At 39.7% G+C, this 26,586-nt stretch overlaps 1 protein-coding gene across 1 annotated transcript in view; it reads right to left on the bottom strand.

The window, feature by feature from the left end:
• The window catches only part of MYOM1 (myomesin 1), a 145,761-nt gene that overhangs the window by 67,910 nt on the left and 51,265 nt on the right, over positions 1 to 26,586 (bottom strand). Inside the window, exons 11-14 of the mRNA XM_082667401.1 lie at positions 21,071 to 21,212; positions 18,387 to 18,586; positions 15,926 to 15,982; positions 3,022 to 3,146 (exon numbers count right to left, since the gene is read on the bottom strand). Coding sequence (XP_082523527.1) covers positions 3,022 to 3,146; positions 15,926 to 15,982; positions 18,387 to 18,586; positions 21,071 to 21,212 — 524 coding nt within the window. The remainder of the gene's footprint in view (positions 1 to 3,021; positions 3,147 to 15,925; positions 15,983 to 18,386; positions 18,587 to 21,070; positions 21,213 to 26,586) is intronic.

The raw sequence follows: 26,586 nt of genomic DNA, 5'->3' as shown, positions 1-26,586 counted from the left end.
ATAATAAAAATAGTAGCTGCATTTCAGTGTGCTAAGAACTTTACCCCATTGTAACTCTTTAATCCCCTCAACTGTGCTCTGAAGTAGGTACTGTGGAGGTAATATTGTGTGATTACTGAGGTTTTCCAGAGGAGACTTAGGCTTGGGAAGGTTGAAAGGCAGCAATGTATAAGAGCTGGATATATGGACCTGAGCCAGACTGCTAAGGTTCAAATCCTAGCTCTGTCTCTTCCTAGTTGTGTGATCTTGGGCAAATTATATACCCCATCTATGCTTCAGTTTCCTCATCTACAAAATAGACATAATGTAAATGAAAGTATTTCCCTCATAGAATTACAGTAAGAATTAAGTGAGTTAACGCATGCAGAGCTTAGAACAGTATCTGGTCCTTGTAAACATTAGCTATTTTTATTCCTTTGATAGAAACAGAGCTACCAAGTAATACAATCCTTGCCTCTGACATGACCAGACTTCTGATAGGGGAATGAGAGAAAGAGCTGAAAACAATTTTTCTGGGGAAAAATTGGAGGGCTGAAAAGAACATAGTAGGATGGAAGGGTTGGGAGTGCTGAGACCCGATTTATCTAATTCCTCTCAATATCAACCATTTCAGAGCTCACAGACATGGCATAACTGGTTGCAAGCCTGTCACCATGACAGGCAAGTTCGTCCTTTATGTGCAAATCCCAGGTAAAGAGTTCCATGAAGAAATGCAAGCCCAGGGGTAACCAAAGAGGCAGCACTGCTGTAGGCGTGAACATCCTGGGGATGGAAACTCGCCACAGAACGAGAGCATGGGAACATCTCCCTTAAGAAAGGTCAACGTATTAGATAGAAGTGGTTCATCAGAGATAATCTGAGACTTGGCTCAGGAGAATGGTCTAGCATTTGGACAGTTCCTCTGTAAATGTGCCCCAGGTCTCTGGATGTGTGCTGCTCCCTTACTACCTCAATGTCCTGGCCCTTTTGTCTGTCTGTGGTGCCTGTACAGGCCTCTTTACCCATGCCGCACTCATAAATGTCCCTTCTGTTCCATACGAACAGGTGCAGTGCTGGAAGAACATTTAAATTTTAACCTGGCTCACGTATTTAGGCTTGGAAAAGTGACAGACTTTCGTGGAGAAATTCGTGTTTATGTGACCAGAGGAGATGCTCAACAGAAGCTAAAAGCTGACTCATCTCAAGAAAAGGCCTCGGTAGTAGGTTCTTACTGTGCCATTATTCTAAGAAAGATGGTAATTACTGTCACAGAGCTTATTCAGAACCGTCTTCATGTGGAGCATTTCAAAAGGATTCACTGGGGAGGGTGTATTAAACACCACAGGAAATGAATGTTTATCACTCTTTGTCTTGTCCTCTATTAAAAAAAATTGAGGGAAAAATTTTTAAATCAAGAATGCTACTCAAGTTATATTTTATTTGAAGCTAATATCTAGAAAATATAAAAATTAACAAAAATATAAATTTTTAGTATTATTTTGGTAAAATCAGAATTTCTTTGAAGACGTCCATATTACACGTTGAAGAGATGATACGCTTATTGTTACCGATTTGTTAGGGATAAGAAGCAAGTGAGGAAAGCTCCTAAAGATGTGAGTTAAATGTCCTCATCAAAGAAAAGTATAATAATTAATAAAGGGAAACCACGGACCCTAGTGTTTTTAGCTCCAGTATAATTTTCTCAAGAGCTGCTAATTAGAAATAATTAAAAGGCCATAAAGATAGTCGAATATTGCTTTTACGTTGTTACCTAATTTGCAGATGTTTGCCTACACCTATATTCCTATGATATCTATTCTCTTGTAATAATTGTCAGGGAAGGTGATCTAATAGGTGTTCTGAAATTGAATGATCAGAGTAGCATTAAAGGTAAAAGAGAGGACTTTAGGAAAATTAATTGAGCTCCATAACATTTTTGCAAAAAAAAAATGACCTTTTCTATGATTTTTCTATGAAAGCAAAATGTAAATGATACCTTAACATGCTATCACAGAATTTTATAAAAATAAAATATAACAAAAAAGTACAAACAGTTGTTTCATTCATTGTTCTAAAAAGTGGTGCATAACTGCCAATAAAAATGTTCTTACAGACAAGATAAGATAAACTTATTTTAATTTTTTTCAATTATATCCTAATCAAAACCTTCTTAACAATGGATTTGGAACCTCAGTTTCAGCACAGTCTCTTTAAATGCCCTTTTCCAGTACCAATGATCCCTTTAGGCGCGGACTTCCTCCGCCCACCCCGGGCCCTGTGCCTTGCCTGGCAGGTGCTCCCTTGTGCACTTGCAGCTGGGGTAGCTCCCCCAGATAATGTCTTGTCCAGGTCTTGCTTTTCTCCATTTTCTCAGCATAAATACTTATTAGAACTCCTCTCCAATATGGGTATAGGATAGATTCACATGTAATTCTCATCATTTCACCCATTTTAGGCCTTCATTGTATGCTGCCCTCTCCAAGATAACTACAATATAATTGTAAGATAGTTGAGGGAAAGAACTAGCCAGTATCTTTCTTGATTGTAACCCCTGACCCCACCCTCCCACCGGCACTTAGAGTAGTGCCAGCCAAGCTCGAGGGAGCATGTGAGGACTTTCTGTCTTCACTCTCGCAGCCATTTGAAAGTATTGTAACTTCTATTCCTCTCGCCCATCTACCCTTCCTGCAGAAGGACAAGTGCAGAGAGATGAAAAGGCATTTCTAGGGCAAGGGAGACAGAAAAAGTGTCGAGAAAACAGTGTCACAGAGGCAATCTACAGTTTCAGGAACATTTCTCTTCTTAGAAGGGTTATGAGTTGGGGTCTGTGGACCTTGTAGGAGTCTATGGGTGACACTCAGGGATCCATAAACCCCCTGAACTTTAAGGCAAAGTTCTGTGTGATACACATTTTTCTATAGAAATTGTTTACAGTTTATAAGAGTTTAAAAAGTTCAGGACACAATAGAAATTTAATCTTTACTTCCTTAAAGAAATCTTGAAGAAGTGTTAAGAGGTATAATGTCGATCCCAGAGTCTTACCTTTTCTACAAAGTAGAGGATGCCCTCATGGCCACGCTGACGGGGGGGCTTCCAGCTCAGCACCACGTAGCTCTGTGTGGCTTCGATGACAGCGAGGTCTGTGGGGGGCCCGGGAACAATACCCTCTGAAAAACAACAGGGAATAGTGAGGGGCACACACATGGGAAGCCCAGGGCACTCAAGAGTCACAGAGGGAGGAAGAGCTAATTACTGCTCCACAGTAAAAAGAAGTACCTTGTCTCTAAAATTCTTCCTAAAACTTTCATTCATTCATTCATTCATTCAAAGCCACAATTTTACTTTCTTTGCTTGACAATTTTAATTTCCTTACAGTCCTGAAAAACAGTAGCAATGACACAAGTTATGTTTTCTGCACATCTTACTTTTTTTTAATAAATTTATTTTATTTTTGGATGCGTTGCGTCTTTGTTGCTGCATGCAGGCTTTCTCTAGTTGTGGTGAGCGGGGGCTACTCTTCATTGTGGGGCGTGGGCTTCTCATAGCGGTGGCTTCTCTTGTTGTGGCTGGCAGGCTCTAGAGCACAGGCTCAGTAGTTGTGGCACACGGGCTTAGTTGCTCTGCGGCATGTGGGATCTTCCCAGACCATGGCTCAAACCTGTGTCCCCTGCACTGGCAGGTGGATTCTTATCCACTGCGCCACCAGGGAAGCCCTTCTGCGTATCTTAAATCAGCTTTTTGACAGAATATCTTTTCAAGTATGCTTGGGTGGCAAACAACCTTGGAATATAGAAATAGTATATCCTCTAGGTCAGAGAGTTGTTTCTGACCAGAATAGTAAAGATAATGTCTTTCTCCAAGAAACTTTGAGTAGGTTGGTGAGCAGCTCCCTTGTAAGACTGGGGTTTCCTAAGGGCAAGCTTTCTCAGCTGTGACGCAGATCTCTGCATGGGCAGCGTCCACATGTGTGGCTCCACATCGCCCTGTGGGGCTCAGGGAAGCAGGGGGACCAGTGAAAACACGAAGCTCATGCTGTCTGCTGAGCTGTGGGTAACAGAGCCCTTTCTCTCTGACCCGGGAGTCTCATGCCTTTTGTCAGCATCTATGAAACTGCTATGAAACTTGATGGCCCGTAAGTAGGGTGAAGTTTTAGACCCTCCACAGTTCTTGACATTGGAGTGGCCCTTCCATGTGAAACAAGTAAAATAATGAGCAAAATATATGAAATGACCATTTATAGACATTGGACATCAGTCGTCATAGGACAATGATACCCCATAGCTGGAAAATTAGATGAGACCTACCACTGTCCCAGCTTACTGTCTGGAGGGAGTTTCAAGGCAGCAGCTCAGGAAGAGAAACCCAGGTGGAGCCTGGCAGTCTCCCTGAGTGGAGAAGAAGCTGTAATTCCAAGGAGGGCAAAGTGTGCACAGAGAGAGTCATGGGGAGGAAAAGGCTGCACAGAGAGAAAGGCTTCAGAGACTTGAGGGGGTCCCTTTGGAGTATTCACTTTAGTATTGATCAGCACATGCATACAAGGAAAGCACCTGGGGCCGGGAACACCCACACAAAAGAACTGGAGAGAAAAATTCTCAACGCTCTCAAAGGACCTGGGAGAGTTCATCCTCCCACCAGCCAGACTGGAAATCTCCTAACTCACGGGGCATCCGGTAGAGTACTCAGAAAAGTACTACCTCTGTAATTCAGCCAAATTACGGCTACACTAAAGGCTGCTCTGATTCCACCAAACAAAAGCAAACCTTGAAAGAATCAAATTGTTTCCCCAGAACAAAGCTCAAGAATATTTATAGACATAAAAAAATATCCAGCACCATACAACATAAATTCAAAATGTCTGACATGTCATTAAAAAAAAAAAAAAAAAAATGGAGGATCTAGGGGAAGATGGCGGAAGAGTAAGACGCGGAGATCACCTTCCTCCCCACAGATACACCAGAAGTACATCTACACGTGGAACAACTCCTACAGAACACCTACTGAATGCTGGCAGAAGACCTCAGACCTCCCAAAAGGCAAGAAACTCCCCACGTACCTGGGTAGGGCAAAAGGAAAAAGAATAAACAGAGACAAAAGAATAGGGACGGGACCTGCACCGGTGGGAGGGAGCCGTGAAGGAAGAAAGGTTTCCACACACTAGAAGCCCCTTCGTGGGCGGAGACTGCGGGTGGTGGAGAAGGGAAGCTTCGGAGCGGTGGAGGAGAGCGCAGCAACAGGGATGCGGAGGGCAAAGCGGAGAGATTCCCGCGCAGAGGATCGGGGCCGACCGGCACTCACCAGCCCGAGAGGCTTGTCTGCTCACGCACCTGGGTGGGCGGGACTGGGAGCGGAAGCTCAGGCTTCGGTCAGAGCGCAGGGAGAGGACTGGCGGAGTGAACACAGCCTGAAGGGGTTAGTGCACCACGGCTAGCCGGGAGGGAGTCAGGGAAAAAGTCTGGACCTGCCGAAGAGGCAAGGGACTTTTTCTTCCCTCTTTGTTTCCTGGTGTGTGAGGAGAAGGGATTAAGAGCTCTGCTTAAAGGAGCTCCAGAGATGGGAGCGAGCCGCGGCTAAAAGCGCGGACCCCAGAGACGGGCATGAGACGCTAAGGCTGCTGCTGCCGCCACCAAGAAGCCTGTGTGCGAGCACAGGTCACTGTCCACACCCCCCTTCCGGGGAGCCTGTGCAGCCCACCACTGCCAGGGTCCCGGGATCCAGGGACAACTTCCCCAGGAGAACGCATGGCGCCTCAGGCTGGTGCAACGTCATGCCAGCCTCTGCCGCCGCAGGCTCGCCGCGCACTCCGTGCCCCTCCCTCCCCCCGGCCTGAGTGAGCCAGAGCCCCAGAATCAGCGGCTCCTTTAACCCCGTCCTGTCTGAGCGAAGAACAGACGCCCTCCGCCGACCTACAAGCAGAGGTGGGGTCAAATCCAAAGCTGAACCCCGGGAGCTGTGAGAACAAAGAAGAGAAAGGGAAATCTCTCCCAGCAGCCTCAGGAGCAGCGGATTAAATCTCCACAATCAACTTGATGTACCTGCACCTGTGGACTACCTGAATAGACAAGGAATCATCCCAAATTGAGGAGGTGGACTTTGAGAGCAAGATTTAGGATTTTTTCCACTTTTCCTCGTTTTGTGAGTGTGTATGTGTATGATTCTGTGTGAGATTTTGTCTATATAGCTTTGCTTTCACCATTTGTCCTAGGGTTCTATCCGTCCTTTTTTTTTGTTGTTTTTTTTGGGGGGTTTTTTTACTTAAAAAAATTTTTTTTTCTTAATAATTATTTTTTTATTTTAATAACTTTATTTCATTTTATTTTATCTTCTTTCTTTCTTTCTTTCTACTTTTTCTCCCTTTTATTCTGAGCCGTGTGGATGTAAGGCTCTTGGTGCTGCAGACAGGAGTCAGTGCTGTGCCTCTGAGGTGGGAGAGCCAACTTCAGGACACTGGTCCACAAGACACCTCCCAGCTCCACGTAATATCAAATGGCGAAAATCTCCCAGAGATCTCCATCTCAACACCAGCACCCAGCTTCACTCAATGACCAGCAAGCTACAGTGCTGGACACCCTATGCCAAACAACTAGCAAGACAGGAACACAACCCCACACATTAGCAGAGAGGCTGCCTAAAATCATAATAAGTCCACAGACATCCCAAAACACACCACCAGACGTGGACCTGCCCACCAGAAAGACAAGATCCAGCCTCATCCACCAGAACACAGGCACTAGTCCCCTCCACCAGGAAGCCTACACAACCCACTGAACCAACTTTAGGCCACTGGGGAGAGACACCAAAAACAACGGGAACTATGAACCTGCAGCCTGCAAAAAGGAGACCCCAAACACAGTAAGATAAGCAAAATGAGAAGACAGAAAAACACACAGCAGATGAAGGAGCAAGATAAAAACCCACCAGACGTAACAAATGAAGAGGAAATAGGCAGTCTACATGAAAAAGAATTCAGAATAATGATAGTAAAGATGATCCAAAAACTTGGAAATAGAATAGAGAAAATGCAAGAAACATTTAACAAGAACCTAGAAGAACTAAAGATGAAACAAGCAACGATGAACAACACAATAAATGAAATTAAAAATACTCTAGAAGGGATCAATAGCAGAATAACTGAGGCAGAAGAACGGATAAGTGACCTAGAAGATAAAATAGCAGAAATAACTACTGCAGAGCAGAATAAAGAAGAAAGAATGAAAAGAACTGAACACAGTCTCAGAGACCTCTGGGACAACATTAAACACACCAACATTCGAATTATAGGGGTTCCAGAAGAAGAAGAGGAAAAGAAAGGGACTGAGAAAATATTTGAAGAGATTATAGTTGAAAACTTCCCTAATATGGGAAAGAAAATAATCAAGTCTAGGAAGCACAGAGAGTCCCATACAGGATAAATCCAAGGAGAAACACTCCAAGACACATATTAATCAACACTCCAAGACACATATTAATCAAGACACATATTAATCTCCAAGGAGAAACACTCCAAGACACATATTGTCAAAAATTAAATACAAAAGAAAACATATTAAAAGCAGCAAGGGAAAAACAACAAATAACACACAAGGGAATCCCCATAAGGTTAACAGCTGATCTTTCAGCAGAAACTCTGCAAGCCAGAAGGGACTGGCAGGACATATTTAAAGTGATGAAGGAGAAAAACCTACAACCAAGATTACTCTACCAGCAAGGATCTCATTCAGATTTGATGGAGAAATTAAAACCTTTACAGACAAGCAAAAGCTAAAAGAGTTCAGCACCACCAAACCAGCTTTACAACAAATGCTAAAGGATCTTCTCTAGGCAAGAAACACAAGAAAAGGAAAAGACCTACAATAACAAACCCAAAACAGTTAAGAAAATGGTAATAGGAACATACATATCAATAATTACCTTAAATGTAAATGGATTAAATGCTCCCACCAAAAGACACAGACTGGCTGAATGGATACAAAAACAAGACCCATATATATGCTGTCTACAAGAGACCCACTTCAGACCTAGAGACACATACAGACTGAAAGTGAGGGGATGGAAAAAGATATTCCATGCAAATGGAAACCAAAAGAAAGCTGGAGTAGCAATTCTCATATCAGACAAAATAGACTTTCAAATAAAGACTATTAGAAGAGACAAAGAAGGACACTACATAATGATCAAGGGATTGATCCAAGAAGATATAACAATTGTAATTATTTATGCACCCAATATAGGAGCACCTCAATACATAAGGCAAATGCTAACAGCCATAAAAGGGGAAATCGACAGTAACACATTCATAGTAGGGGACTTTAACACCCCACTTTCACCAATGGACAGATCATCCAAAATGAAAATCAATAAGGAAACACAAGCTTTAAATGATACATTAAACAAGATGGACTTAATTGATATTTATAGGACATTCCATCCAAAAACAACAGAATACACATTTTTCTCCAGTGCTCATGGAACATTCTCCAGGATAGATATCTTGGGTCACAAATCAAGCCTTGGTAAATTTAAGAAAATTGAAATTGTATCAAGTATCTTTTCCGACCACAACGCTATGAGACTCGATATCAATCACAGGAGAAGATCTGTAAAAAATACAAACACATGTAGGCTAAACAATACACTACTTAATAACGAAGTGATCACTGAAGAAATCAAAGGGGAAATCAAAAAACACCTAGAAAAAAATGACAATGAAGACACGACGACCCAAAACCTATGGGATGCAGCAAAAGCAGTTCTAAGAGGGAAGTTTATAGCAATACAATCCTACCTTAAGAAACAGGAAACATCTCGAATAAACAACCTAAACTTGCACCTAAAGCAATTAGAGAAGGAAGAACAAAAAAACCCCAAAGTTAGCAGAAGGAAAGAAATCAAGATCAGATCAGAAATAAATGAAAAAGAAATGAAGGAAACGATAGCAAAGGTCAATAAAACTAAAAGCTGTTTCTTTGAGAAGATAAACAAAATTATAAACCATTAGCTAGACTCATCAAGAAAAAAGGAGAAGACTCAAATCAATAGAATTAGAAATGAAAAAGGAGAAGTAACAACTGACACTGCAGAAATACAAAATATCATGAGAGATTACTACAAGCAACTCTATGCCAATAAAATGGACAACCTGGAAGAAATGGACAAATTCTTAGAAATGCACAACCTGCCAAGACTGAATCAGGAAGAAATAGAAAATATGAACAGAACAATCACAGCACTGAAATTGAAAATGTGATTAAAAATCTTCCAACAAACAAAAGCCCAAGAACAGATGGCTTCACAGGCGAATTCTATCCAACATTTAGAGAAGAGCTAACACCTATCCTTCTCAAACTCTTCCAAAATATAACAGAGGGAGGAACACTCCCAAACTCATTATACGAGGCCACCATCACCCTGATACCAAAACCAGACAAGGATGTCACAAAGAAAGAAAACTACAGGCCAGTATCACTGATGAACATAGATGCAAAAATCCTCAACAAAATACTAGCAAACAGAATCCAACAGCACATTAAAAGGATCATACACCATGATCAAGTGGGGTTTATTCCAGGAATGCAAGGATTCTTCAATATATGCAAATCAATCAATGTGATGCACCATATTAACAAACTGAAGGAGAAAACCATATGGTCATCTCAATAGATGCAGAAAAAGCTTTTGACAAAATTCAACACCCATTTATGATAAAAATACTCCAGAAAGTAGGCATAGAGGGAATTTTCCTCAATGTAATAAAGGCCACATATGACAAACCCACAGCCAACATCGTCCTCAATGGTGAAAAACTGAAAGCATTTCCACTAAGATCAGGAACAAGACAAGGTTGCCCACTCTCACCACTCTTATTCAACATAGTTTTGGAAGTTTTAGCCATAGCAATCAGAGAAGAAAAGGAAATAAAAGGAATCCAAATCGGAAAAGAAGTAAAGCTGTCACTGTTTGCAGATGATGTGATAGTATACATAGAGAATCCTAAAGATGCCACCAGAAAACTACTAGAGCTAATCAATGAATTTGGTAAAGTAGCAGGATACAAAATTCATGCACAGAAATCCCTGGCATTCCTATACACTAATGATGAAAAATCTGAAAGTGAAATCAAGAAAACACTCCCATTTACCACTGCAACAAAAAGAATAAAGTATCTAGGAATAAACCTACCTAAGGAGACAAAAGACCTGTATGCAGAAAATTATAAGACACTGATGAAAGAAATTAAAGATGATACAAATAGATGGAGAGATATACCATTTTCTTGGATTGGAAGAACTAACATTGTGAAAATGACTCTACTACCCAAAGCAATCTACAGATTCAATGCAATCCCTATCAAACTACCACTGGCATTTTTCACAGAACTAGACCAAAAAATTTCACAATTTGTATGGAAACACAAAAGACCCTGGATAGCCAAAGCAATCTTGAGAACAAAAAACGGAGCTGGAGGAATCAGGCTCCCTGACTTCAGACTATACTAAAAAGCTACAGTAATCAAGACAGTATGGTACTGGCACAAAAACAGAAAGATCAATGGAACAGGATAGAAAGCCCAGAGATAAACCCACGCACATATGGTCACCTTATCTTTGATAAAGGAGGCAGGAATGTACAATGGAGGAAGGACAGCCGCTTCAATAAGTGGTGCTGGGAAACCTGGACAGGTACATGTAAAAGTATGAGTTAGATCACTCCCTAACACCATACACAAAAATAAGCTCAAAATGGATTAAAGACCTAAATGTAAGGCCAGAAACTATCAAACTCTTAGAGGAAAACATAGGCAGAACACTCTATGACATAAACCACAAAAAGATCCTTTTTGACCCACCTCCTAGAGAAATGGAAATAAAAACAAAAATAAACAAGTGGGACCTAAAGAAACTTCAAAGCTTTTGCACAGCAAAGGAAACCATAAACAAGACGAAAAGACAACCCTCAGAATGGGAGAAAATATTTGCAAATGAAGCAACTGACAAAGGATTACTCTACAAAGTTTACAAGCAGCTCATGCAGCTCAATAACAAAAAAACAAACAACCCAATCCAAAAATGGGCAGAAGACCTAAATAGACATTTCTCCAAAGAAGATATACAGACTGCCAACAAACACATGAAAGAATGCTCAACATCATTAATCATTAGAGAAATGCAAATCAAAACTACAATGAGATATCATCTCATACCAGTCAGAATGGCCATCATCAAAAAATCTAGAAACACGGGCCTTCCCTGGTGGCGCAGTGGTTGAGAGTCCGCCTGCTGATGCAGGGGACACAGGTTCGTGCCCCGGTCCGGGAAGATCCCACATGCCGCGGAGCGGCTGGGCCTGTGAGCCATGGCAAAAAAAAAAAAAAAAAAAAAATCTAGAAACAATAAATGCTGGAGAGGGTGTGGAGAAAAGGGAACACTCTTGCACTGCCAGTGGAAATGTGAATTGGTACAGCCACTATGGAGAACAGTATGGAGGTTCCTTAAAAAACTAAAAATAGAACTACCATATGACCCAGCAATCCCACTACTGGGCATATACCCTGAGAAAACCATAATTCAAAAAGAGTCATGTACCAAAATGTTCATTGCAGCTCTATTTACAATAGCCAGGAGATGGAAACAACCTAAGTGTCCATCATCAGATGAATGGATAAAGAAGATGTGGCACATATATACAATGGAATATTACTCAGCCATAAAAAGAAACGAAATTGAGCTATTTGTAATGAGGTGGATGGACCTAGAGTCTGTCATACAGAGTGAAGTAAGTCAGAAAGAGAAAGACAAATACCATATGCTAACACATATATATGGAATTTAAGAAAAAAAATGTCATGAAGAACCTAGGGGTAAGACAGGAATAAAGACACAGACCTACTAGAGAATGGACTTGAGGATATGGGGAGGGGGAAGGGAAAGCTGTGACAAAGTGAGAGAGTGGCATGGACATATATACACTACCAAACGTAAAATAGCTAGCTAGTGGGAAGCAGCCGCATAGCACAGAGAGATCAGCTCGGTGCTTTGTGACCACCTAGAGGGGTGGAATAGGGAGGGTGGGAGGGAGGGAGACGCAAGAGGGAAGAGATATGGGAACATATGTATATGTATAACTGATTCACTTTGTTATAAAGCAGAAACTAACACACAATTGTAAAGCAGTTATACTCCAATAAAGATGTTAAAAAAAAAAATGACCAGGGAATTCCCTGGTGGTCCATTGGTTAGTGTTCTCACTGCTGAGGCCCTGGGTTCAATCCCTGGTCAGGGAACTAAGATCCCAACAGCCATGAGGCACAGCCAAAAAAAAAAAAAAAATCACCAAGTATGCAAAGAAGCAAGAAAATACAACTCATGATGAGGAGAAATATCAATCAATGATACAAAACCAGAAATGTCACAAATGATAGAACTAGTAAACAAGGACATAAAGACGGTTATTATAAATGTATTCCATATGTTCAAGAGGCTAAAGATTAAAGATGATAATTAAAGACATGGAAAATATAAAAATAATACAAATTAATTTCTAAGATGAAAACTACAAAGTCTTTTATAAAGAATACATTGCCTGGAATTCACAATAGGTTAGAGGCTAAAGAGGAGAAGAAGAATAAAATTAATGACATAGCAGTAGAAAGTAACACAGAAAGAAATGAAACACGGAAAGAAAAAAAGACTGATAGGAAAAATGAGCACAGCATCACTGAGCTTTGGTTTCAAGAGGCATGTAATTGGAGTTCCTGAAGACGAGAAGAGAGGGGGAGTATAGAAAAAAATATTTAAAGAAATAATGTGAAAAAAATTTTCCAAATCTGATGAAAACCATAAATGCACAGATTCAAGGAACTTGCAAACGCCAAGAACAAGATATGAAGGAAACTACACAAATGCACATCATAATCAAATTTCTAAAGCCAGTGATAAAGGGAATATCTTAAAAGCAGACATGGGAAAAAAATACATTACATACAGAAAAACACAAATAAGAATGACAGGAAAAAAAATGATAGCAGTCATTCTTACAGTGCAGACCTATATTACAATGGACCAACCTCTAAAGAAAGACTGTCAACCTAGAATTCTATAGCTGGTGGATACAGTCCAAAAATGAAGACGAAATACAGACTCTCGCAAACATACAAATAATAAAATAATTCATAACCAGCAGGATTGCACTACAAGAAATATTAAAGGAAATGCCTAAAAAAATAAAAAGGAAATGCCTTAGGTGGAAAGAAAATCACATCAGATGGAAATCCACATCTACACAAAGAAATAAAGAGCAACAGAAATGGTAAAAATGTGAGTGAATACTGAAAATTTTCTTCATACTTTTAAAATTTCTTTGAAAGCTTTGTGACTGTTTGAACCAAAATAATAACATCGTATCATAGAGTTTATAATATATAAACAAATAAAATACATAACACCACCACCATGGCTAGGAGGGGTAAATGGAATGATACTGCTGTAAGTTCTTATACTACATGTGAAGTAGGATAATATTACTTGAAGGTACATTGTCATATGATGTATATTATAAATTCCAAACTACTATAAAAGAAAAAAAAATTATAGCTAATAAGATAACATAGATAAAATGGAATAACAAAAGATATTTAATCCAAAAGAATGTAGAAAGAGGGAAAAGAAAGCAAACAAATAGATGGAACGGATAGAAAACAACTAGCAAGATGGTAGATTTAAATGCAGCCATATCAATAATCACATGAAATGTAAATAGCTCAAACACCCCAATTAAAAGGTAAAGATTACCAGATTGCATAAAAAGGCAAGGCCCAACTATATGCTGCCTACAAGAAACATGATTTAAATACAAAAACACATAGGTTAAAAGTAAAAGGAAGGAAATCATATGTCATGCTAACACTAATCAAAAGAAAGCTGGGGTCATTATATTCATATTAGACAAAACAGATTTCCAAGCAAAAATGTATTACCGTGAATAAAAGGAGTCACTTCCTAATATTAAAGTGGTCAGTGCATAAGAGGATATAACAATAAAAATGTTTATGCATCTAATAACAGAGCTTCAAAACACATGAAACCAAACATGATAAAACTACAAGAAGCATTTAAATCCACCATTTAGTTGGAGATGTCACCACTATTTTAACAATAATTGATAGAGGGGCTTCCCTGGTGGTACAGTGGTTAAGAATCTGCCTGCCAAAGCAGGGTACACAGGTTCAAGCCCTGGTCCGGGAAGATCCCACATGCCGCGGAGCAACTAAGCCCGTGCACCACAACTACTGAGCCTGCGCTCTAGAGCCTGCGAGCCACAACTATTGAAGCCCGCCTGCCTAGAGACCATGCTCTGCAACAAGAGAAGTCACCGCAATGAGGAACCCACGCACCACAACGAAGAGTAGCCTCCGCTGGCCACAACTAGAGAAAGCCTGCGTAGCAACGAAGACCCGACGCAGCCAAAAATAAATAAATAAAATAAAATAATGGATAGAATGAGTAGATAGAAAATCACGAAGAATAAAAGACTCAAATGAAATCCCAGCAGGGTTTTTTTTTTTTTAGAAATTGATAAGCTGATTTTAAATTCTACATGGAAATGCAAAGACTTAGAACAGCCAAAACAACTGTGGGGAAAAAAAAAAGATTAGAGGACTTATACTACCTGATTGCAAAACTGTGAAGCTTTAAAAAAAACATGAAGCTTATAAAAGCTACAGTAATAAAGACAGTGTGGTACTGGTGTAGAGAAAATAAAATTGACCAATAAATATTCCAGAAATAGATCCACAAATATACAATCAATTGATTTGGACAATGGTGCCAAGGCAATTCAATGGGAAGAAAATAATCTTTTCAACAGATATTGCTGAAATAACTGGAGAGCCATATGCAAAATAATAATAATAACTTAGACCCTTAATCCACACAATATAGAAATAATTAATTTGAAATGGATCATAGATTGAAATATAAGAGCTAATGCTATAACATGTCTAGAAAAAAAAAGGGAGAATATCTGAATGAACTTGGATTTGACAAAGATGTCAAACATGATGCAAAAATGGCAAATAAGCACATGAAAATGTGCTCAACAGTATTAGGGAAGTGCAAATTAAGACCACTATACACCTACTATGAAATACCACCATGGTACAAAACACCACTATGCACCAATTAGAAAGGCTAAAATTAAAAAGACTGACCATACCACGAACTGGTTACAGTGTGGAGCAGCTGAAACTCTGGACTACTGCAGATGGGAATGTAAAATGTACAACCATTTTGGAAAACAGTTGGCAATTTCTTTAAAAATTACACAAACATCTATCAGATGACCTATCCATTCAAACCCTGGGTATTTATCCAAGAGAAATGAAAGTGTATGTCCACAAAAACACTTAACAAGGAGGTTCATAGAAGGTTTCAATGGTGAAGGTATAAATAAGTTGGAATAAACTGATACATGCATCAATATGGATAAATCTCAGAATAATTATGCTGAGTGAAAGAAACCAGACAAAAATGAGTATGATTCCATTGATCTAAAATTGTGGACAACACAAACGATAGTGACAGAAAGCATGTCAGTGATGGCCTGGAGATGAGGAAGGGGCAGGAGGGAGGTATTACAGAGGGGTATAAGGAAATTTAGGGGTGATGTATATGTTCATTACTTTGATCACGGTGATGGTTTCACAGGTGTTTGCACATGTAAAATTTATCACATTGCTCATTTTACAGACATGCAGTTTAGTGTATGTCATTATACCTCAATTAAGCTTTTAAAAAAAGCGATTCTCTGACAACATAAGTTACTTCATGATCTCCAAATATTTCAGAATGTTCTTTCCAAAACACTTAAATAATATACAGTGTAGCCTCATAACAAAAGCCAAACTGCATAGCAGAGCACTGGCAATACTATCTGGGGAAAACGTGGTTTTTACCTGTCGGTTCCTCCTCAGTGACAATGATCTGTCCAGTCCAGGGTGCTGAAGGGCGACCTGACAGAGATAAATACAAAAATCAGAAACATTCACAAATGCAGTTCAGCTGCACTGAGAAATTGGTAAACTGGCCAGATTAGTCCCCAATGGGGTTGTTACTAGTTTACTTATGTACCTTCTTAGTGAGTCTTATCAAGCACGAACATGGTATTTTGGGGAGAGGGGGCATAGTCTCTGTTCTCAAACAACTCACAATCTGCTAGATTCCACGTTTCCGGAACTGTACTGACACAGGCGAGGTAAACAGCCTGTGTTCATACACTGTTCCCCATGTATCTCCTGAAACACATAGGCTCTCTCACCCTCCTTGAGAGAGAGCATTTAATTGGGAGAAAATTTTCAGGAACAATTGTAAGCCGGACTGTTATTTATGTCATAATGAAGATGAAAGGGGAGAGGGGCGCTGATCCTGCAGTAAAGCTCAACGAAAGAGATTTCTTTCCATTAATTTTGAAAGTGTTATTTACAAAGGAAAGCAGTTTAGATCCCGAGTAAGGAAAATGAGTGAGACAGGCAGTATAAAGTTAAAGGGGAAATTCATTTCTGTGATATCAGAAAGACATCAGAAAGAGAGAATGATTCAACTCCTGCTTCAAGTGAGGGACTTTTCACCAGACTGTGTGCAAAAACAGAAAGGTGATAAGCAAGATAATTCATTTTCAATCCCAACAAATCTTACTTTCATTGACATTTATTAAAGAGGAGTAAATGAAAGTATGAGATGGAATTAGGAAAGAGGGAGAGAAGTTGGACAGTGGGTGAAAAGTGATTGGAGAGTAATCAGGGAGCCTGATTAGAAAAGTCTCCAGAGGGAAGGTGACATTATTTTACTTAGATTTTTATGATGCCACTACATGTACTTAAGGTCAAGAATAACACTGAAAATGTTATAAATGGCATAGACCAGTAGTCCTCAACTAGGGTGATTTTGCCCCCCAGGGACATGTGATAATGTCTCGAGACAATTTTGATTGTCATGATGGCGGTTGGGGGGAGGGGGAGGAGGGGGGTGGGGGGACCATAGGCATCTAGCGAGTAGAGGCCAGGGATGCTGCTAAACATCTTACAATGCACAGGACAGCCCCCTACAACATAGAATTACCTGGCCTAAAATGTCAATAGGGCCAAGGTTGAGAAATCTGGTATAGACTGAAATGTGAAATTCCAACAATTCTTTTAATGCCACTTTAAGGTCCCTATTATTAAGGATGCTGTATTGGTTCCTATGAAACAAATGCAGAGCATAATTCATATACCACAATTTTTTTTTTTAAAGAAGATGTTGGGAGTAGGAGTTTATTAATTTATTTTATTTATTTTTACTGTGTTGGGTCTTCGTTTCTGTGTGAGGGCTTTCTCTAGTTGTGGCAAGCGGGGGCCACTCTTCATCGTGGTGCGCGGGCCTCTCACTATCGCGGCCTCTCTTGTTGCAGAGCACAGGCTCCAGACGCACAGGCTCAGTAGTTGTGGCTCACGGGCCTAGTTGCTCCGCGGCATGTGGGATCTTCCCAGACCAGGGCTCGAACCCGTGTCCCCTGCATTAGCAGGCAGATTCTCAACCACTGCGCCACCAGGGAAGCCCCATGTACCACAATTTTGACATTGAGACTTGGAGGCTAAATATATGAAAAGATTATTTTTGACTCTAACACAGAAACCCGAGTACAGATCAGACACGATGTGTCGTAAATGTGTTTTTCCTTTGACATAAAGAAATTCACAGTGTTGAGTATTAATGCTCTAAGGGATAAATTCAAGATTAAGAAAACTACCTTAGGGCTTCCCTGGTGGCGCAGTGGTTGAGAGTCCGCCTGCCGATGCAGGGGACACGGGTTCGTGCCCCGGTCCGGGAAGATCCCACATGCCGCGGAGCGGCTGGGCCCGTGAGCCATGGCTGCTGAGCCTGCGCGTCCGGAGCCTGTGCTCCGCGGCGGGAAAGGCCACAACAGTGAGAGGCCCGCGTACCGCAAAAAAAAAAAAAAAAAAAAAAAAAAAAAAAAAAAAAAAAAAAAAAAGAAAACTACCTTACAATTTTAAGAAAATGAACCAGAAAGAAAAGTATATTTGAACTGTGCTAATAAAATGAAAGAAAAGAAAAGCTCACCAGCCTTTTGGTTTTCATATTTCATTTCAAACACAATGCCTGTAACTCAGTCAAATAAGGCAAACTCTTCTGAATCAAATAAAAATAACATAAAATAAAGACCTTAGTGAACAGATGAGTCAAAAAACAAATACTTTTTTGTTTTTGTCTTTTTTTCCCCTGGATTTTTCTGATCAGTAAAGGATTTCTTATTCTCTTCTCCCTCTAGTGGAGGGTGGAGAAATAACCTTGCAATAGGATCTACTTCAGGCATATAAAAAAAATTCAAGATGATCCTGAAAAATGAAAAATGCTTACTTTTAAGTCTAGCTTTCTCAGCTGGATCCAGAGCAGCCACAGGCTCGGAAACACGAGAGGGGAGACCTATTCCAGTTTTGTTCACAGCACGAACTCGGAATATGTAAGAACGACCTTCTATCAATCCAGTGACTGGGAAACGAGCAAACTTCACAGGTGTGTCATTGCACTGAGACCAGCTGTCTGTGCCCACCTCACACCTAAGGGAGAGAGAGTAATGGACAAAACAGAAAAAAACAGAGCTGGAGGAATCAGACTCCCTGACTTCAGACTATACCACAAAGCTACAGTAATCAAGATAATATGGTACTGGCACAAAAACAGAAATATAGATCAATGGAACAGGATAGAAAGCCCAGAGATAAACCCATGCACCTATGGTCAACTAATCTATGACAAAGGAGGCAAGGATACACAATGGAGAAAAGACAGTCTCTTCAGTAAGTGGTGCTGGGAAAACTGGACAGCTACATGTATAAGAATGAAATTAGAACACTCCCTAACACCATACACAAAAATAAACTCAAAATGTATTAGAGACCTAAATGTAAGACCGGACACTATAAAACTCTTTGAGGAAAACATAGGAAGAACACTCTTTGACATAAATCACAGTAAGATCTTTTTGATCCATCTCCTAGAGTAATGGAAATAAAAACAAAAATAAACAAATGGGACCTAATGAAACTTAAAAGCTTCTGCAAAGCAAAGGAAACTACAAACAAGAGGAAAAGACAACCCTCAGAATGGGAGAAAATATTTGCAAACGAATCAACGGACAAAGGGTTAATCTCCAAAATCTATAAACAGCTCATGCAGCTCAATATTAAAAAAACAAACAACCCAATCAAAAAACGGGCAGAAGACCTAGATAGACATTTCTCCAAAGTAGACATACAGATGGCCAAGAATCACAAGAAAAGCTGCTCAACATCACTAATTATTAGAGAAATGCATATCAAAACTACAATGAGGTATCACCTCACACCAGTTAGAATGGGCATCATCAGAAAATCTACAAATAACAAATGCTGGAGAGGGTGTGGAGAAAAGGGAACCCTTTTGTGCTGTTGGTGGGAATGTAAATTGATACAGCCACTACGGAGAACAGTATGGAGGTTCCTTAAAAAACAAAAAATATCATTATCTTATGACCCAGCAATCCCACTACTGCGCGTATACCCAGAGAATACCATAATTCAAAAAGACACATGCACCCCAATGTTCACTGTAACCCTATTTACAATAGCCAGGTCATGGAAGCAACCTAAATGCCCATCGACAGACGAATGAATAAAGAAGATGTGGTACATATATACATTGGAATATTACTCAGCCATAAAAAGGAACGAAATTTGTAGAGACGTGGATGGATCTAGAGACTGTCATACAGAGTGAAGTAAGTCAGAAAGGGAAAAACAAATACCGTATATTAACGCATATATGTGGAACCTAGAAAAATGGTACAGATGAATCAGTTTGCAGGGCATAAATAGAGACACAGACGCAGAGAACAAACATATGGACACCAAAGGGGGAAAATGGCAGGGTGGGTGGTGGTGTTGGGATGAATTGGGAGATTGGGATTGACATATATACACTAATATGTAAAAAATAGAGAACTAATAAGAAGCTGCTGTATAAAAAATAAATAAAATAAAATTCAAAAAAAAAAGAATCTTACTAGATTTGTAAAAAATGGTGCATTTACATAGAGGGATACTTTTACAAAGGTAGATAGTTATGTTTTTAATTAAAATACAGATGCATATTTTTTTTTAAAGAATATATCTAAAACTTCACAGTTCATCATTATTCAATGATGAAATAACTTGGAAACATTTAGTGTACAGTTAAATAAAGTATAATCTATTATAAATATTTCTCTGGTTGGTACTGAGCCCAGTAGGCATATACTTACTTACTGCTATAAATATTAAGTTTAATCCACCTTGGTACAAACCTGTCATACTACAGCGGCATAGATTATCTGCCCCTAGTGGTTTTTACAGTCAGGGTTTATTACTCAAAAATGGAAGAGAATTGGAGCAACTATCTGAAAAGAAACTAAGTCAGACAATAATGTATTTAGGTCAATAATCTAAATTTGTTTCTAAATTGGCCAAGCTCACTGGATAATTCATATGTAAGACCCATTTACTATAAATATAAAGCCTCTAAGTTTTGGAGAATGTAAACAGCAACGATTTGTAAATAAAACAGTTTAATACTATGGATATTTGTTATTTCTTTGTCAAACTTGAATCCTGTGATATAAATGAGATTTTCTTAGTATTCTTAGAGTACTATTCTTTAAATTACTTAATATTCTTAAATTACTGACATACTAATAATATGGACATTAAGCATATTGAATACCAGCTATTTCATTTCTAAAGTGGCCTCTATTAGGTGAACAAATTCATAATATTCTTGCCAAATTAGTGACTTGGGTTGGTAGTACAATTCAAGGATTATCTTTGGAATTTAGGTAAACAGGTAGGTATGTGTATATACATATATATATATATATATATACATACACACCAGACAGAGACAGAGACACAGAGAAAAGAGGGAGAGGAGACCAGTAAAGAAAACACTTCACCTAGAAATGGTGGGAGAAATCAAGCATGTGTCTCTATGGCCAAATCACTCTAACTGAAGTTAGACTAAGTACTAACTTATCAATAAAATATCCCAGAATAGGACTCCCTCCATCCACAGCCGGCTGTTTCCAAGAGATGATGATATAATCTTTGTTGGCATCCAAGGACACCACATCCAAGGGAGAGGCTGGGGCTCCTTCAATCTCTGCATCAGCATCTGTGGGGATACAGAAGGATCCTGTTAACCCTCTCAGATGTGCTCTGTCAGCCCCAAAGGCCAAGGTCTTAGTGCAGACATTTCTTACCATACCACCGCAGTGGCTATATCTTTGGCCCCAGTCGAGCAATCTTCAATTTGTAATTTGCTTACCAAAATAACAATGTGTGCTTTTCACCATCAGTACAAGGAACATTACACTAGGAAGGGCTCTGAAAAGGACCCATGACCTCTGCCTCATGGCCCTTGCCTGCCCAAAATGTTCTAAAAGAAAATAAATAAGGACATGTTGAGGACTGCTATCAGAAAAGTCTGATGTAAGTTATGTCAGGAAGTTTGTTCTTAAGATAACTATTGTGCAGTGTTACTCGGAAACTATGAATGGCTCCAAAGGGGAACAAACAGCCCCTTCTATTACCTTCTAGATACATCCACAAGAGAAGAAGAACCAAGAAGCTTTGCCCATCCCTATGCTGGGACCACCATTTTGGAAGAGAAACAAAAACATTCATTTTAATTAAATGTTTGTTCCCAAGCTGAAGATCCTTGCGAAAGTAACTCTGATGAAATAGCCACATCTGAGCTTAGTTTATCTGAGTTTAGTAAAGTCCAAGACTATACAAGAAACAGAGTTCAGTGACTGTTCATGAAATGGGATCCTCTGACAGTGGGTCCCCTCAGCAGTGTATGCACAGATAAATTAGTAACACAGGGGTGTTTTTAGGAGGAAAGGAAGGGGAATGAAAATAACCCCATAGTAGCCTTTTAAGTGAAAATGATTAAGATAAGAGTCACAGTCCCAAGGGGAGGGGAACCACATTTGCCAATTCCACTTGACATCTGGTCAACCCTTTAACAACCGGAATTAGTAGGAGAGGAGGCTGAGACATGTAGGAGCCACTCACCCAGCGAAAACACTCTTGTTGACTGAATAATAAACACTTTCTTTTCCTATGATCTACTCTTTTGTAACTCTTATAAGTTACTGAAACATTTGCTAACAGGGCTGTGCATTGTCTGTGAAGATCTTAAATCAGTTTGGTTTTGAACATTCTGTTTCTTGCCCCATGAACCGGCATGAACCCATGAACCTGCAGGATAATATCTCCTGCATAAGTGCTATAGGAGAGTGTAACCAAATCATCATGCCTAAAACAATGCAGAATTCCTGCATGCCACACAATGGCAAATGGGCATTTTGGTGGGGAGAAACTTTTTTCCTTTTAGGCTTTCAGAGCACTGGATGGTGGGGAGAAGATTTGCTGATGGTGAAGGTGGAGCAGAGCTAGGATGGAGGTGGAGATGCTGAAGTTAACAGACCTAATAGCTGCTCAGCTGCGAGGGGGACAGCTGGCAACCTCTAGCCATGTCCCTTTTTAGCAAAAAGCCCATAATGTAACAACCAGCAACGTTGGTGTTGGTAGATAAATCCATTGTATGTAACAGAGCCTGGCAGACAGCAGACATTTAGGGAGCCATTTCTCAGCATTTCTATAAAATTGCTTGGAATATGCCATTTGCCATGTGGACTTGACAATCTTTCAAAACACGGTTCTGTATAGCAGCTGCTGGAAGCCAAATCCAAATACCATGCTGTATTGCTTCACACTTGTGCTCTTGGCTCCCAGCAGCTGCTACAGAGCGTCTGGCCCACAGTACCCACTTGGGCAACGTCAATCCTCTTCTTAGCCTCTGCCCTTCTCCCAACCCTCCAAATAGTCAAACTTTTTGTATCTCTGATTAATTAGGCCAAAGATTAGCCTGCTACTCTTTATATTCTGACGTCTGACACAGGCTATTTAATAACTTTTATCAAAATGTAAGTAATTTTATTGTTTATCTTTATTATAAAAGTAGTGTCTTCTTGTAACATATATGTAATAAAAAATACATGTTAGAATCCCTCTTAATTCCGTAACTCAGAGATTACTAATACTAACGAATTTGCCTAGATTTTTCTAGATTTTTTTCCCTATATTTATAAACTCAAAAGTAATTGTTTTTCACAACAGTGTAAATCAACTATACTCCAATTTTTAAAAAAAGTGATTGTTTTTTAAATAAAAGTGGGATTGGACTATATAGTTTCATGTAAACTGGTTTTTTTAATATATTTTCATATTAGTAAGTATACATCATTAGTTTTCATTACTGTGCAGTATTTGTGTGTTTATATGGAATATTTATTATACTTTATTTTCAGTTCCCATTGGTGGATATCTAGATTCCTTCCATATTTTCTCCCAAACAAACATTTTTTTCAGCTTTGTCCACTTAAATTCCTAGAACTAGAATCGTGGGGAAATGCGCACTGTTGATACATAGTGGCAAAACACCCTGAGCAAAGCTAAACCGATTTACACTCACCAGCAATGTGTGGGAGTGCTGGCCCCTCCATTCCTTCATCCCAGTGGATTTTAAAACCTTGTAAATCTTTTCAGTGTGATAGATTAATTTGATTGCTTTGATTACTAGTGAAAACTTTTCCATAATTTATTTTTCATTTGTAATTCTTTTTTCATGACATTTATATTCCATCCTTTATCACTGTATCATCTTTCTTTCCTCCCTGCCATGTGTGTAGGAAGGGGAGGAAAGAATATATAAAAGTCTAGAAGAATATGTGATAAAATGATAACTTCAGGTATCTCTGGATGTTAGACTTACGATGGCTTTTCTTTTTTTCTTATTTATATTATCTAGTTTTTCAGAAAGAACACATATTATGTATGTAATAAAAAACTGGCCAAATATGTACAGCTCTGGAATGTGTTTCTGCAGACATATGGTGCTTTCTACACTGATCATTCTGGTTCAGAAGCTATTTTCTAAGCAGCAAAATACCAGAGCTCTAAAAAATGCATTGAAATGGCCTCATGCAGCTCAAAGTTTAAAATAAAAAGCACCATAAAATGTCACTTAAAACACTTTGGCGGTTTCTCAAAAAGTTAAACACAAAGTTAACATACGACCCAGCAGTTCTACTTGTAGCTATCTACCCAAGAGAAGTGAAAACCTAGGTCCATGAATAGGAACACAAATGTTCATAGCAGCATTATTCATAACAGTCAGAGAGTGGAAACAATCCAACTGTCCATCAGCTGGTGAATGGACACACAAAATGAGGCATATCCATACAGTGCAATATTAGTCAGCAATAAAAAGGAACAAAGTACCAACATAAAAACCTCAAAACATAGGCTCAATGAAAAAAGACAAAAGTAGAAGATCACATATCATATCCAGAAATGTTCAGAAAAGACAGTTTATAGAGGCAGGGAGTAGATTAGTGGCTGTCTGGGGGCTAGACTGGGGATGGGAGTGGGGAAGGGGCACAAGAAGTCTCTTTGGGGTGAAGGGGATGTACTAAGCTGGATTGTAGATGGTGGGTGCACAGCTCTGAATATTCTGAAAAGCACTGTCCACTTAGCATGGTTGACTCTTATGGTGTGTAATTATATCTCAATAAAGATTTTTTTAAAAGAATCTAAAATATATCATTTAAAATAAACTTACAGGGGAAATCTTTTTCTAAAAGTTAAATTCACAACTCGATTTCTGAAATTTGTCTTTGCAATTTTGTCTTCCCCGTGAATCTTTTCAATCCTCTCACATCAATATATGATACATTTTAGAATCTTCCCTTATTTGTGGATATGAAGACTGGCTTAATGATAAATTTCAATCCCTTCCCCCTGTCTGTGGTTGGTCATCTGAAGTCTGGCCTCAACCTGCAGAGAGCCACGACTCTGGATGTGGGCACTGAGAAATGTTGCTGAGGAAACCCTGGACTGTGTCAGAGTTCCCAGAAAAAGTCCACAAAGGGAATCCTCAAGGCATAACTTAAGTGTTTCTTGAGTCACCAGAGATACTCTTTGGTTCAGGTGAGACTGAGAGCAGAGGCAAAGGCTCTGTTTGCTTTCAGTTATCATCTGGCCAGGTCTATCTGGGTGCTTTGTTTAAACAAACATACTTGCTGATAACTTCCAGGGTGTCCATTTTTACTGCAACTGACCCAGAGGGCTACCCCTCTTTTCCCCTCACAAGATCCAACTTTTCCCAAATGCTTTTGTGCAGGAGGAAGTCTGCCCCATTTATCAGCTGGCATAGATATCCGTGCATCTTTATCAGTTGCGAATCCGTGGCAGAATTCAATGATCATTTGTTATTGTTCAGTACTGGTGTGGTATATAGACTGCTGTCTCTCCCCAGTATCCATTTCTCCTGTTTCCTTTTAGTACCAGAACCCCTGAGCTTCTGCAGGTAACATGTTGCCCAGCTTCCCTCCCTGTGGATGTGTGGTAGAGTGTTCACCATGCAGAAGTGATGTGTGCGTCCCTGCATCTCTGCCCTTCCCACAGGCTGGAACGGGAACACAGGACAGCACCACGGGGGCAGTGGAGCAACAACATAGATGGGAGCCAGGACTCTGAATAACTGAGTTGAGCAGAACCACCTGGACCACCTTCCTACCTCTGGATTGATGGACATAAGACAGAAATAAACTTTTTAAAAAAATTTCATTTCAGCAGCTTAACCTATTCCCTAATTAAAATCCTGGGTTAGCCATCAGAAGGCCTGTATCCTAGTCCCACTTCTGCTTCTAACTGTGAGGCTTTTGGTAAATCATGTTGCTTTCCTGAGCTTTAGTTTTTGCATCTTAAAATTAAGGGGAGGAATTTCCCTGGTGGCGCAGTGGTTAAGAACCTGCCTGCCAATGCAGGGGACATGGGTTTGAGCCCTGGTCCAGGAAGATCCCACATGCTGCAGAGCAAATAAGCCTGTGCGCCACAACTACTGAGGCTGTGCGGCACAACTACTGAAGCCCGCGTGCCTAGAGCCCATGCTCTGCAACAAGAGAATCGACTGCAATGAGAAGCCCGTGCACTGCAATGAAGAGTAGCCCCCACTCACTGAAACTAGAGAAAGCCCGCGCGCAGCAACGAAGACCCAATGCAGCCAAAAATAAAAAATAAATAAGTAAATAAATAAATTTATAAAAAAAAATTAAGGGGAATCCTAACATTTTTGTGTGCCTTAGACTCCTTTGGCAAAGTGGTAAAGAAAACCTAGAGGGCCCTTCTCAGAACAATGTTTTTAAATGCATAAAATAAAATAAAATACACGAGCTTACCAAAGAAACTAATTATACTGAAGTACAGTTATAATCACAGACCCCTTGGGAGTCTGTGGACCCCAGTTAAGGACACCTACATGACCTCTAAATTTCCACCCTCATCAAAACACCTAGGAGTTTATGGTTCTATTTAATGCACAAGAGATAAAAAATTAGCAAGTCTACTTGTATTGTTTATGTTTATTTTCTGTATATTGCGACGTTTTGACATCTTAAAAGCCTTTCTGGGTGGGGAGA

This window comes from Grampus griseus (assembly GCF_964374135.1).
Source record: "Grampus griseus genome assembly, chromosome: 12".
NCBI classification, from domain to species: Eukaryota; Metazoa; Chordata; class Mammalia; order Artiodactyla; family Delphinidae; genus Grampus; species Grampus griseus.
This window is presented reverse-complemented; position numbering and strand designations above follow the sequence as displayed.